This window comes from Hyperolius riggenbachi, chromosome 4 (assembly GCF_040937935.1).
Source record: "Hyperolius riggenbachi isolate aHypRig1 chromosome 4, aHypRig1.pri, whole genome shotgun sequence".
NCBI classification, from domain to species: domain Eukaryota; kingdom Metazoa; phylum Chordata; class Amphibia; order Anura; family Hyperoliidae; genus Hyperolius; species Hyperolius riggenbachi.
Window position 1 is genome coordinate 449,021,740 of NC_090649.1, and position 12,180 is coordinate 449,033,919.

The following is a 12,180-nucleotide window of genomic DNA, read 5'->3' on the forward strand; positions in this document are numbered from 1 at the left end:
AGACGCTACTGCCCCTGCGCAGGATCGCAATAGGTAAATATTGCAGGCGTGACTGCGTCTGCGCTAGAGCTGACATCCTTGTCAGCTATGGACAGCTATGGATTCCTGAGGCTTAGGAGGATGTGGGAAGCCGCATCATGATTAGGATCCAGTGGCACCGCCTTAATGCCACTGGATCCTAATGATACCATTGACATATGGTAGCAGGGCTGGATTTACCATAAGGCACTGTAGGCACGTTCCTACTGGCACCTGATAATGGAAAGGCGGCTCCCTCCCCCCTCCTCTAGTGTGTCCCTCCCTCCTTCCCTATAAGCCCCGAGCTGAGTGTAAATGATATGCTATTCACCCAGCTCTCACCATTCCACTGACGAGATCTCCCTTCAGTTGGGGACACCTTTAGCTACTTAATCCTGAAGGTACCTCTGGCAACCTCATGCTAAGGAAAACCTGTAGCTACCTATGACGGGCATGGGAAGTAAGCAAAAAGTGACAGCTAGGCCAGACAGCACACTTGTGGTGCAGTTCGGTGGGGGTTTGTAGGTTCATGGAGGGAGAGGTCTAGGATGCCAGGACATCTGTGCCTATAGGCTCCTGTGATGTAAATATGGGCCTGTATGGTGGAATGTAATACATTGTTAAGGAATACCCACTTTAGTTAACCTCCTGAGTGTTACGCCTCTCAGGAGGTTTTTCTAGCCTCAGAGTCCCCCAGGATAAATCTATTACATTTAATGGCTACACAAGGTTTAGCTAGCGCTAGGCTAGCTAGCATAGGTGGCCAGCACCCCCCGATCCAGCCGCTTATACATTACCCAGCCTGGTCCAGCAAACGCCACAGCCGCCCCGCACAGCTCCAATCTTCTCTACATGATGTCATAACATCAATGAGGTCATCATGTCATACCCAGTCACGATCCTCTCCCTAGAGAAGGTCGGAGTTGTGCGGGGCGGCTGCGGCAATTGCTGGAACCAGGCTGGGTAATGTATAAGCGTCTGGATCAGGGGGCGATCGGGGGGTGCTGGCCACCTATACTAGCTAGCCTAGTGCTAGCTAAACCTTGTGCAGCCATTAAATCTAATAGATTAATCCTGGGGGACTCCTGAGACTAGCGAGCGGCATGCCCGATACAGAGGTTAATATGTTAATTAGACAAGACACAGAACATTTATATCACTCTTTTATCCTGGCAGACTGAAAGCACCACTAGGATGCGTTCTATAGGCAGTACAGTGTTAGGGAGACTTGCCCAAGGTCTCCTACTGAATAGGTGCAGCTTACTGAACAGGAAGAGCCAAGATTCAAACCGTGGTCACCCTGTGAGGCAGAATCCTTAACCAGTAAACTGTCCAGCCAATTAGGGCCCGTTCAGACTACAAAGTGCGGACCGCAACGCATGCGGACCGCAACGCGTACGAACGCACGCCATCCGCGTTCGTATGCGTTGCGTGGCTGATCCCATCACTGAAAAGTGAATGGGACAGCCACGCGTTTTTGTAAAATCTGCGTGCAGCATGCGTTCCCGGACCGCACAGGTCCGGAACGCATGCTGTGTGAACATCAGACATTGCACTCTATGCAATGTCTGATGTCCTGCGTGTCGGCCCCCCCGCACGCGTTTCCAAAACGCATATGGAAACGCGTGCAGTGTGAACCGGCCCTAGCAACGCACGTAACTAAGGAAGGCACACTTGGCTGCACAGCCGCACGTAGCATGCAGCCCTGGATTTAGGTTGCGCTGCTGTCATGGAGCTCGCATTGCAATAGCAGCACAGCTTATTGAATCAAAATCATGTGAACAGTAGCAGTTTCCTTTACAACAGACCGGTATTTTCTATCCTGCTCAGTTGAGTAGATTTGGTGATTTGGACAGATATCGTCCAATTTCCATTGATTGAACAGGATGGAACATAATCAGTTCTCCGCCAATCCGATAAATTGATTGAATCAAAGGGTCGACTGAGCAGGATAATCTACAAATTTGTGGGCACCTATGATGTGCAGTCATTTTCTTCACTGTGGATTCCTCTCCTCTCAGTAGGTGGCAGTTTCCTGTCTTTGGGACCCTTACAGGATGGCTCTCCCGGCTGTGATGGTCACTAGGGGTTGTCAAGGGGAAAGGGTGTGAGCGTTGGGGGGCCCCATCAGAGTTTTGCTGTTCTCTAATATTGAACCGCACATGTGCAGGACTCTCACGCCGGCCGGTGTGATGATGCGTAGCCGGCCGGTGTGATGACGCTAATTAAGGAAGAGGGAAGCAGACCTGATGACTTCAGGGCAAAGTCGTCTGATCATGGAGCCGCCAGCTGGGACCGGAAGAGGAGCCAGGAGGACCCCGGGGGACCTTACGGCCTATGCTGGGCTGGAGGAAAAGCCCCAGGTAAGTCAATATTTCATTTTGTGCCCAATGTTCAGGGTCCCTTTAAGCCACCATACAGCATCTACGGTACATACACATAATTAGTGTTGGTGTTTGAATTTTGCATAACGAATTGGGAACACACAAATACTGCCAACCACCACACATCAGCACCAAACAAGTGGACAGGGCCAGGGGAAGTCCACTATTTGTGTTTACGGCACTTTCATGTAACTCTGATTCTTGCTTTTTCCAGCTTTGTAAGACCCGGTTCCCACTGGCAATTAGTGGCAAATGGATCCGTGAAAATGGATCTGGTTACAGGTCGATCAGATCTGTTTTCACTCCGTTTGTCATTCAGCTGCTTCTGTTCTGTTTTCCCATATCCCCCCATCAGCAAAGTGAATTTTGCTGGCTGTGGGCAGGGGCAGTGAGAAGCTAGGACACAAGGCTGGGGGCAGTGAGAAGCTGGGACACAAGGCTGGGGGCAGTGAGAGGCTGGGACACAAGGCTGGGGGCAGTGAGAGGCTGGGACACAAGGCTGGGGGCAGTGAGAAGCTGGGACACAAGGCTGGGGGCAGTGAGAAGCTGGGACACAAGGCTGGGGGCAGTGAGAAGCTGGGACAGAAGGCTGGGGGCAGTGAGAAGCTGGGACATAAGGCTGGGGGCAGTGAGAGGCTGGGACACAATGTTGGGGCAGTGAGAGGCTGGGACACAAGGCTGGGGGCAGTGAGAGGCTGGGACACAAGGCTGGGGGCAGTGAGAGGCTGGGACACAAGGCTGGGGGCAGTGAGAAGCAGGGACACAAGGCTGGGGGCAGTGAGAAGCTGGGACACAAGGCTGGGGGCAGTGAGAAGCTGGGACACAAGGCTGGGAGCAGTGAGAGGCTGGGACACAAGGCCGGGGGCAGTGAGAGGCTGGGACACAAGGCCGGGGGCAGTGACAGGCTGGGACACAAGGCCGGGAGCAGTGAGAGGCTGGGACACAAGGCTGGGAGCAGTGAGAGGCTGGGACACAAGGCTGGGGGCAGTGGGAGGCTGGGACACAAGGCTGGGGGCAGTGAGAGGCTGGGACACAAGGCTGGGGGCAGTGGGAGGCTGGGACACAAGGCTGGGGGCAGTGAGAGGCTGGGACACAAGGCTGGGAGCAGTGAGAGGCTGGGACACAAGGCTGGGAGCAGTGAGAGGCTGGGACACAAGGCTGGGGGCAGTGGGAGGCTGGGACACAAGGCTGGGGGCAGTGAGAGGCTGGGACACAAGGCTGGGGGCAGTGAGAGGCTGGGACACAAGGCTGGGGGCAGTGAGAGGCTGGGACACAAGGCTGGGGGCAGTGAGAGGCTGGGACACAAGGCTGGGAGCAGTGAGAGGCTGGGACACAAGGCTGGGGGCAGTGGGAGGCTGGGACACAAGGCTGGGGGCAGTGAGAAGCTGGGACACAAGGCTGGGGGCAGTGAGAGGCTGGGACACAAGGCTGGGGGCAGTGAGAAGCTGGGACACAAGGCTGGGGGCAGTGAGAAGCTGGGACACAAGGCTGGGGGCAGTGGGAGGCTGGGACACAAGGCTGGGGGCAGTGAGAGGCTGGGACACAAGGCTGGGGGCAGTGAGGAGCTGGGACACAAGGCTGGGGGCAGTGAGGAGCTGGGACACAAGGCTGGGGGCAGTGACAGGCTGGGACACAAGGCCGGGGCAGTAAGAGGCTGGACACAAGGCTGGGGGCAGTGACAGGCTGGGACACAAGGCCGGGGCAGTAAGAGGCTGGACACAAGGCTGGGGGCAGTGACAGGCTGGGACACAAGGCTGGGAGCAGTGACAGGCTGGGACACAAGGCTGGGAGTAGTGAGAGGCTGGGACACAAGGCTGGGGGCAGTGAGGAGCTGGGACACAAGGCTGGGGGCAGTGAGGAGCTGGGACACAAGGCTGGGGGCAGTGACAGGCTGGGACACAAGGCCGGGGCAGTAAGAGGCTGGACACAAGGCTGGGGGCAGTGACAGGCTGGGACACAAGGCCGGGGCAGTAAGAGGCTGGACACAAGGCTGGGGGCAGTGACAGGCTGGGACACAAGGCTGGGAGCAGTGACAGGCTGGGACACAAGGCTGGGAGTAGTGAGAGGCTGGACACAAGGCTGGGCGCAGTGAGCAGCTGGGACACAATGCTGGAGGCAGTGAGAGGCTGGGACACAAGGATAAGGGACATTGAGAGGCTGGGACACAAGGCTGGGGGCAATAAGAGGCTGGACACAAGGCTGGGGGCAATAAGAGGCTGGATACAGTAAGAGGCTGGGACACAAGGCTGGGGGCAATAAGAGGCTGGACACAAGGCTGGGGGCAATAAGAGGCTGGATACAGTAAGAGGCTGGGACACAAGGCCGGGGCAGTAAGAGGCTGGACACAAGGCTGGGGCAGTGAAAGGCCGGGACGCAAGGCTGGGGCAGTAAGAGGCTGGACACAAGGCTGGGGGCAGTGAGAGGCCGAGGCACAAGGCTGGGAGCAGTGAGAGGCCAGAACACAATGATGGGGGCAGAGTGAGGCTGGGACACAAGGCTGGGGGCAGTGGGAGCCTGGGAGGCTGGACACAAGGCTGGGGGCAGTGAGAGACCTGGACACATGGCTGGGGGCAGTGAGAGGCTGGGACACAAGGCTGGGGGCAGTGAGAGGCTGGGACACAAGGCTGGGGGCAGTGAGAGGCCAGGACACAAGGCTGGGGGCAGTGGGAGGCCGGGGCACAAGGCTGGGACTACTGAGAGGCTGGGACACAATGTTGGGGGCAGTGGGAGGCTGGGACACAAGGCTGGGGGCATTGGGAGGCTGGGACGCGTACGTTAAAAAGGGGCGCTGGGAAAAAAGGGCGCCGGGTTTTTAACGATAAGCATGGATAACGTTTAAAAAAATATTGTACTGTTTTTCGTTTAAAATTAATGTTTTTTAAAGTTATAAATCATTAAATAATGTGCATTAAATCGGCAATTGTAAAAACGTTAATCTTTCGTTTAAATAGTGAAACGTATAATAACGTTTAAAAAAAAAAATTACTAAGTAACCCTCCCTGTACCTACCCCTAACCCCTAGACCCCCCTGTTGATGCCTAAACCTAAGACCCCCCCTGTTGGTGCCTAAGTAATCCTCCCTGTACCTACCCCTAACCCCTAGACCCCCCTGTTAGTGCCTAAACCTAAGACCCCCCTGTTGGTGCCTAAACCTAAGACCCCCCTGTTAGTGCCTAAACCTAAGACCCCCCTGTTAGTGCCTAAACCTAAGACCCCCCTGTTGGTGCCTAAACCTAAGACCCCCCTGTTGGTGCCTAAACCTAAGACCCCCTGTTGGTGCCTAAACCTAAGACCCCCCTGTTGGTGCCTAAACCTAAGACCCCCCTTTTGGTGCCTAAACCTAAGACCCCCTGTTGGTGCCTAAACCTAAGACCCCCCTGTTGGTGCCTAAACCTAAGACCCCCTGTTGGTGCCTAAACCTAAGACCCCCCTGTTGGTGCCTAAACCTAAGACCCCCCTTTTGGTGCCTAAACCTAAGACCCCCTGTTGGTGCCTAAACCTAAGACCCCCCTGTTGGTGCCTAAACCTAAGACCCCCCTGTTGGTTTTTTCGTTTAAAAATAATGTTAAAAAAAAAAAAATGTACTGTTTTTCGTTTAAAAATAATGTTTGAAAAAAAATATTGTACTGTTTTTCGTTTAAAAATAAAATTTAAAAATGTATAAATCATTAAATAATGTGTAATCATGAGAAACAGTAATAAAACATTAAGTCTCCGGGCGCCGCTTTTAAAACGTTATTTTTCTCCGGCGCCCTTTTTTCCTATCGGGCGCCCATTAAACGATATTTATTATAGGAGTGAATGGCGGCGCCCGATTTGTCCACTAGCCTCAGGCGCCCGAATTTACTGTTTCCGGCTGGGACACAAGGCTGGGTGGCAGTGGGAGGCTGGGAAACAAGGCTGGAAGCAGTGAGAGGCTGGGACACAAGGCTGGGGGCAGTGAGAGGCTGGGACACAAGGCTGGTGGCAGTGAAAGCCTGGGACACAAGGCTGGGGGCAGTGGGAGGCTGGGACACAAGGCTGGGAGCAGTGAGAGGCTGGGACACAAGGCTGGGGGCAGTGAGAGGCTGGGACACAGAGCTGGGGGCAGTGGGAGGCTGGGACACAAGGCTGGGAGCAGTGAGAGGCTGGGACACAAGGCTGGGAGCAGTGAGAGGCTGGGACACAAGGCTGGTGGCAGTGAGAGGCTGGGACACAAGTCTGGGGGCAGTGGGAGGCTGGGACACAAGGCTGGGAGCAGTGAGAGGCTGGGACACAAGGCTGGTGGCAGTGAGAGGCTTGGGCACAAGGCTGGGGGCAGTGAGCGGCCGGGACACAAGGCTGGGGGCAGTGAGAGGCCGGGACACAAGGCTGGGGGCAGTGAGAGGCTTGGGCACAGGGCTGGGGGCAATAAGAGGCTGGGGCACAAGCCTGGGAGCAGTGAGAGGCCGGGACACAAGGCTGGGGGCAGTGACAGGCTGGGACACAAGGCTGGGGGCAGTGAGAGGCTTGGGCACAAGGCTGGGGGCAGTCAGAGGCTGGGGCACAAGGCTGGGAGCAGTGAGCGGCTGGGACACAAGGCTGGGGGCAGTGAGAGGCCGGGACACAAGGCTAGGGGTGGTGAGAGGCTGGGACACAATGCTGGGGGCAGTGAGAGGCTGGACACAAGGCTGGTGGCAGTGAGAGGCTGGACACAAGGCTGGGGGCAGTAAGAGGCTGGGACACAATGTTGGGGGCAGTGAGAGGCTGGGACGCAATGATGGGGGCAGTGAGAGGCCGGCACACAATGTTGGGGGCAGTGAGAGGCTGGGACACAATGATGGGGGCAGTGAGAGGCCGGGACACAAGGCTGGAGGCAGTGAGAGGCTGGACACAAGGCTGGGGGCAGTGGGAGGCTTGCAGCGGAGGTGGGGATTGTTGTAGAGCAGAGAGGGACCCGCTCATGATGGCATCATGTGCTTGTCACATGTAAGACACACGGCTGACAGTCACACAAACACGTGGTCCCTCCGCACTGCGGTCAGCCACAGGCCATAAACATCTCCCTGGGAGGCCCCACTGTATAAATAATAAGTGCATTTTCCATGCAGCATTCACAGAGATCAGAGCGCGGGTCTGCAGGCTAAACGCTGGAAGAACTCATCGCTTTATGGTTAATGTTAAAAATAGATAAAATCCAGCAAAACAGCTCAACCAGTCTGCCGCCTCCAGCATTGCTGGTAATATGGAGGCTCTCAGGCACATATCAGACAATGGTCGCATCAGCGGCTGACCTACTACTAGTAGTGGCGTAGCAAACTAGCAATAGGGGGTGCAGAGGTTGTGACCCTATCGAGCCCCTAGACAAGAGGGGCCCAATAGGGGCCCTCCTTCATCCATCTTAATAGCTTTTCATTGGTGCTATGCTGGTAATCAGGGGCGTTTCTAGCCTTTCTGTCACTCCAGACAAGAAGACCTGTGTCAGCCTCCCCCGAGATACAAACAATGCCGATCGCATTTGGTTGCACACCCCCTTCCTGCACTCCTTCAACTTACTGTGTAAATATAGAGTATAGCGCAGCAGAAGCTGTGCTCTCACCTCTCGGACCTGTGATGCTGCTGCTCCTCAGGAAATTGAACTTCCTGCTGCTGAACACTCACGCAGCAGAAGCAGGTAATAGAACACCTGTGGGGCCTGGCTTAGTCAGGGGAGTAGCTTCATTCTGGGGTAAGGGCTTAATCCAGGGGTATAGCGCCCCCCCAGGACCACTGGCACTGCAGGCAATGGCCTGGAATGCCTATGCCTAAAAGTAGCCCTGCTGGTAATGAACACGTCTGTATGTGCATTGCATAGTGGTAATCCTTAACAAACTGTTTCCTTACTCTGATGACAACTCTCTGATACTGCAGCTGTCCTTGATAGGTTTTGGGGCCCCATGTAAAACTTGCACTGGGGCCCCAAGCATCTTCCTAACGCCATTGAGTAGGAAGGAGCGAAAATGCCTTGACGTTATCACAAAAAGTTTGTCGAACTTTTGCCGTTCCGTAGAATTTTTGCAGAAAGGTTTTCGCAAATTTCATTGAAGTCATTAGCATCGACTTTAGCAGTTTATAGCAAAGCCCCAATACATGCTAGGATCGCCAAACTTTCTGGGTATGTTAAAGAGTAACCGTAACCAAGAATTGAACTTCATCCCAATCAGTAGCTGATACGCTGATACCCTCTTTCCCATGAGAAATCTTTTCCTTTTCTCAAACGGATCATCGGGGGGGGGGGGGGGGGGGGGGGGGGGTCTGTATGGCTGATATTGTGGTGAAACTCATGCAACAGTGTGATGTCAGGACAACAGACAAACTGAGAGCAGGGTAGGTGTTTTCTCTAATGTTCCAACTGATTTACTGTATATGCTAAAATACATGAGGGTGCCTCGACTCTGGTTCACTTTAAGGAAAACAGTTTGGAACAACAGGAATTTTTTTTTTTTTTAAATTCTGATTTTCGCAAATGCCAATTACCGATACTGCTGTCACGATTTCGCGAACGCCATTGCGGCAAGCACATGTAAATGCGCCCAAACTATGATCTGGAGAGCCCCTTTAATTCATATGCCGGGCTTTTAGAAACTCAGTGCTCTTCCATCTCACCACCCCTGCCCTGGGGGATGTGAGGGAGTGTTTGTTTGTACTTACTGAAAGAAGCCATTCACCCTAAAACCAGACCATCCACACAGGAAAAAAGTTATCTATAAGGGGGGGGGGGGGAGCAATAAAGATTCTAAACGATCGGTGTAACACAGAGAGGGTCTGATTACCGGTGAACTGCAGTATCACCGAGAATACAGAATATACCCGATTATTGGTGATCTGCAGTATCACCGATAATCAGATATATCTACTAACCTCTGGACACCTGAGATAACAAGTGAGTGATTGGGTGTAACAGTAACACAGTGGACTGTGGAGTAGGTACAAAGGCAGTAAGGAATACTGCACAGAAGAAAGCTCCTTCCGTAAGCCTAGACTCTCCCGGGGGAGGAGCTAAGCAGAATGTGGGAAGGACAGAGCGTGAGTGACACCAATGAGCGGGTGTCACTAACAGATCTGGGAACTGCCTCTAACAGTAAGGCTAGTTCTCGAGGTCGGCCAAGCCAGGTCGTCAACACACAGACAGATAAAGTACAGAATCAGAAGGCAGATACGGAATCCAATAACAGGCAGGGTCAGGCAACGGAGAATCAGAATAACGAGGTACAGAATCAGGAGGCAGGTACAGAGTCCAGGAACGAGCAGAGATTGGCAACAGGATATCAGAAATAGCAAGGTACAAGATTAGAGTTCAGAGGAATAGTCAGGCAGGCAGAAGGTCATAACAAATAATACAATTCAATATTCCTAATGCTAAGGTGTGAACTCCTTGATGTCAACACCTTTGGAAACTATGCTAGAACACAGAAACAGACAAGGCCTGAGTGCTACCACGTAGTGATCGCAACGACAGACAACCAGAGAATGACCAGCACCCAGTATATATACTATAGCGCTCTCCAGCGCCACCCTAAGTGCTGGACCAATGAAAAGTGGTGGAGATGTCAGCTGACCAGCTTGGTCAGCTGACCTTCTTCTGGCTGTCATATAAACTCTGCCTCTCAGCGCGCGCGTGCGTCATTCTGAACCTGTGTGGACTATCAGTCCCAGCCACACTAGTCACGTTTTGCAATGTCTCTGCTGGCCTGCACGCAGGGTGAGACGCACCGCTATCTGCGCATGCGGTGGCCTCCCCGCGCCTGGTCAGACCGTCAGTAGCAGGCCTGTGCGCGCAAACCGGCGCGTCAGACGCGGCGGTTTTTTTGCGTTCCGCTATGCCAGCCGCGGAAACAGCCGCCTCATCCTGCGTCCATGCGGCGGCTTTTCCGCGCTTCTTCACAGATTCTCCAGGAAGTTTCTGCCATCCTAGTTTTAAAGATAAGGAGAGGAACAGATCCCCTCATAAACTCATTAGGGACCCATTCACATTCCTGCCTGTCCTGAGAATACCCAGAGACATGTCCCTGGCTTAATGAGCTTTTGATATCTCACTTCATAGTAGTCCATAATTCGATGGATATTGCGGAACCGTTTGGGCCCAGCGGTCCACAACTCACAGTGCGCCATGCGACCAGCGCAGCACACCTTCTGAGACGTTAATCGATCACCTAGTCATCTCCCAGCCTGAGATATAGATTACATAGGCAGGGAAGGTGGCACTCCAAGCGAGTTTGATATCGATTGGGTCAGCGCATGATGACGGAATGTAAAATGTTGGGTTTTATATGATATGTCAGATATCCGCTGAGTTATGGCATACTTGGAGAAACTGCCAATTCTGTCCCTCAGACAATAGGGGCGGACTTCAGCAGTCTGAGGTCAGATTGTTAAGGGTGGAGCAACCTCTCTTGTTACCATCCACACAGACGCGTATCTACCAGCATGCACATATGTCATTTGCCCTGGGCGCCTGCTTCTCCAGACAACTAGGGGCGCAGACTGACTATATCATTCATAGTTATCACATACGCCGTCATTAGCAAGTGATCGGCACCTAATTTCCTCTATCACATCAGTTGTATACAGCCACGCTAGAAACAGCCTCCTTGTATTTCCTGCAGAAGCCCCGCCCAGAATTCTCCGCCTTCTCCAGTCTGCTGTGTGAGTGAGATCAGATGTGCACAGCATGGCACTCAGTCTCTGCCCACAGCCGCAGCCTCCTCCTTGAGCCCGCCCACTGCACACCACAAAAGGAAACATCCTGTACTCGTAAGTTACTAGGTGTATGTAAATAGGATAGGATAGGATGGGGAGGGGGTTGTGTCTTGTAGTGCCGTGTGTGGTGTGGCTGGGACTTGTAGTGCTGTGTGTGTGATGTGGCTGGGACTTGTAGTGCTGTGTGTGTGGTGTGGCTGGGACTTGTAGTGCTGTGTGTGTGGTGTGTCTGGGACTTGTAGTGCTGTGTGTGGTGTGTCTGGGACTTGTAGTGCTGTGTGTGTGTGTGGTGTGGCTGGGACTTGTAGTGCTGTGTGGTGTGGCTGGGACTTGTAGTGCTGTGTGTGTGATGTGGCTGGGACTTGTAGTGCTGTGTGTGTGGTGTGCCTGGGACTTGTAGTGCTGTGTGTGTGTGGTGTGGCTGGGACTTGTAGTGCTGTGTGTGTGTGGTGTGTCTGGGACTTGTAGTGCTGTGTGTGTGAGTGGTGTGGCTGGAACTTGTAGTGCTGTGTGTGTGGTGTGGCTGGGACTTGTAGTGCTGTGTGTGTGGTGTGGCTGGGACTTGTAGTGTTGTGTGTGTGTGTGGTGTGTCTGGGACTTGTAGTGCTGTGTGTGTGAGTGGTGTGGCTGGGACTTGTAGTGCTGTGTGTGTGGTGTGGCTGGGACTTGTAGTGCTGTGTGTGTGGTGTGGCTGGGACTTGTAGTGCTGTGTGTGTGATGTGGCTGGGACTTGTAGTGCTGTGTCTGTGGTGTGCCTGGGACTTGTAGTGCTGTGTGTGTGTGGTGTGCCTGGGACTTGTAGTGCTGTGTGTGTGTGGTGTGTCTGGGACTTGTAGTGCTGTGTGTGTGTGGTGTGCCTGGGACTTGTAGTGCTCTGTGTGTGTGGTGTGCCTGGGACTTGTAGTGCTGTGTGTGTGTGGTGTGTGCCTGGGACTTGTAGTGCTGTGTGTGTGGTGTGGCTGGGACTTGTAGTGCTGTGTGTGTGGTGTGCCTGGGACTTGTAGTGCTGTGTGTGTGGTGTGTCTGGGACTTGTAGTACTGTGTGTGTGTGGTGTGCCTGGGACTTGTAGTACTGTGTGTG

At 53.7% G+C, this 12,180-nt stretch overlaps 1 protein-coding gene across 1 annotated transcript; it reads left to right on the forward strand.

Annotated features, from left to right (window-relative positions):
* Positions 1-2,233: 2,233 nt before the first annotated feature.
* LOC137504849 (ribosome-binding protein 1-like) lies at positions 2,234-7,093 on the forward strand. The gene is made up of 4 exons (XM_068233441.1): positions 2,234-2,381; positions 2,617-2,620; positions 3,061-4,048; positions 6,230-7,093. The coding sequence occupies exons 1-4, from the start codon at positions 2,234-2,236 to the stop codon at positions 7,091-7,093; spliced, it is 2,004 nt and encodes a 667-aa protein (XP_068089542.1).
* Positions 7,094-12,180: the final 5,087 nt, after the last annotated feature.

Excerpts from the sequence above, each read along its gene's own strand:
- LOC137504849 (XM_068233441.1), top strand. The coding sequence starts at position 2,234 with ATGACGCTAATTAAGGAAGAGGGAAGCAGACCTGATGACTTCAGGGCA. Across the intron at positions 4,049-6,229 it reads TGGGACACAAGGCCGGGGCA|CCTCAGGCGCCCGAATTTAC; the intron begins GTAAGAGGCTGG and ends TTTGTCCACTAG.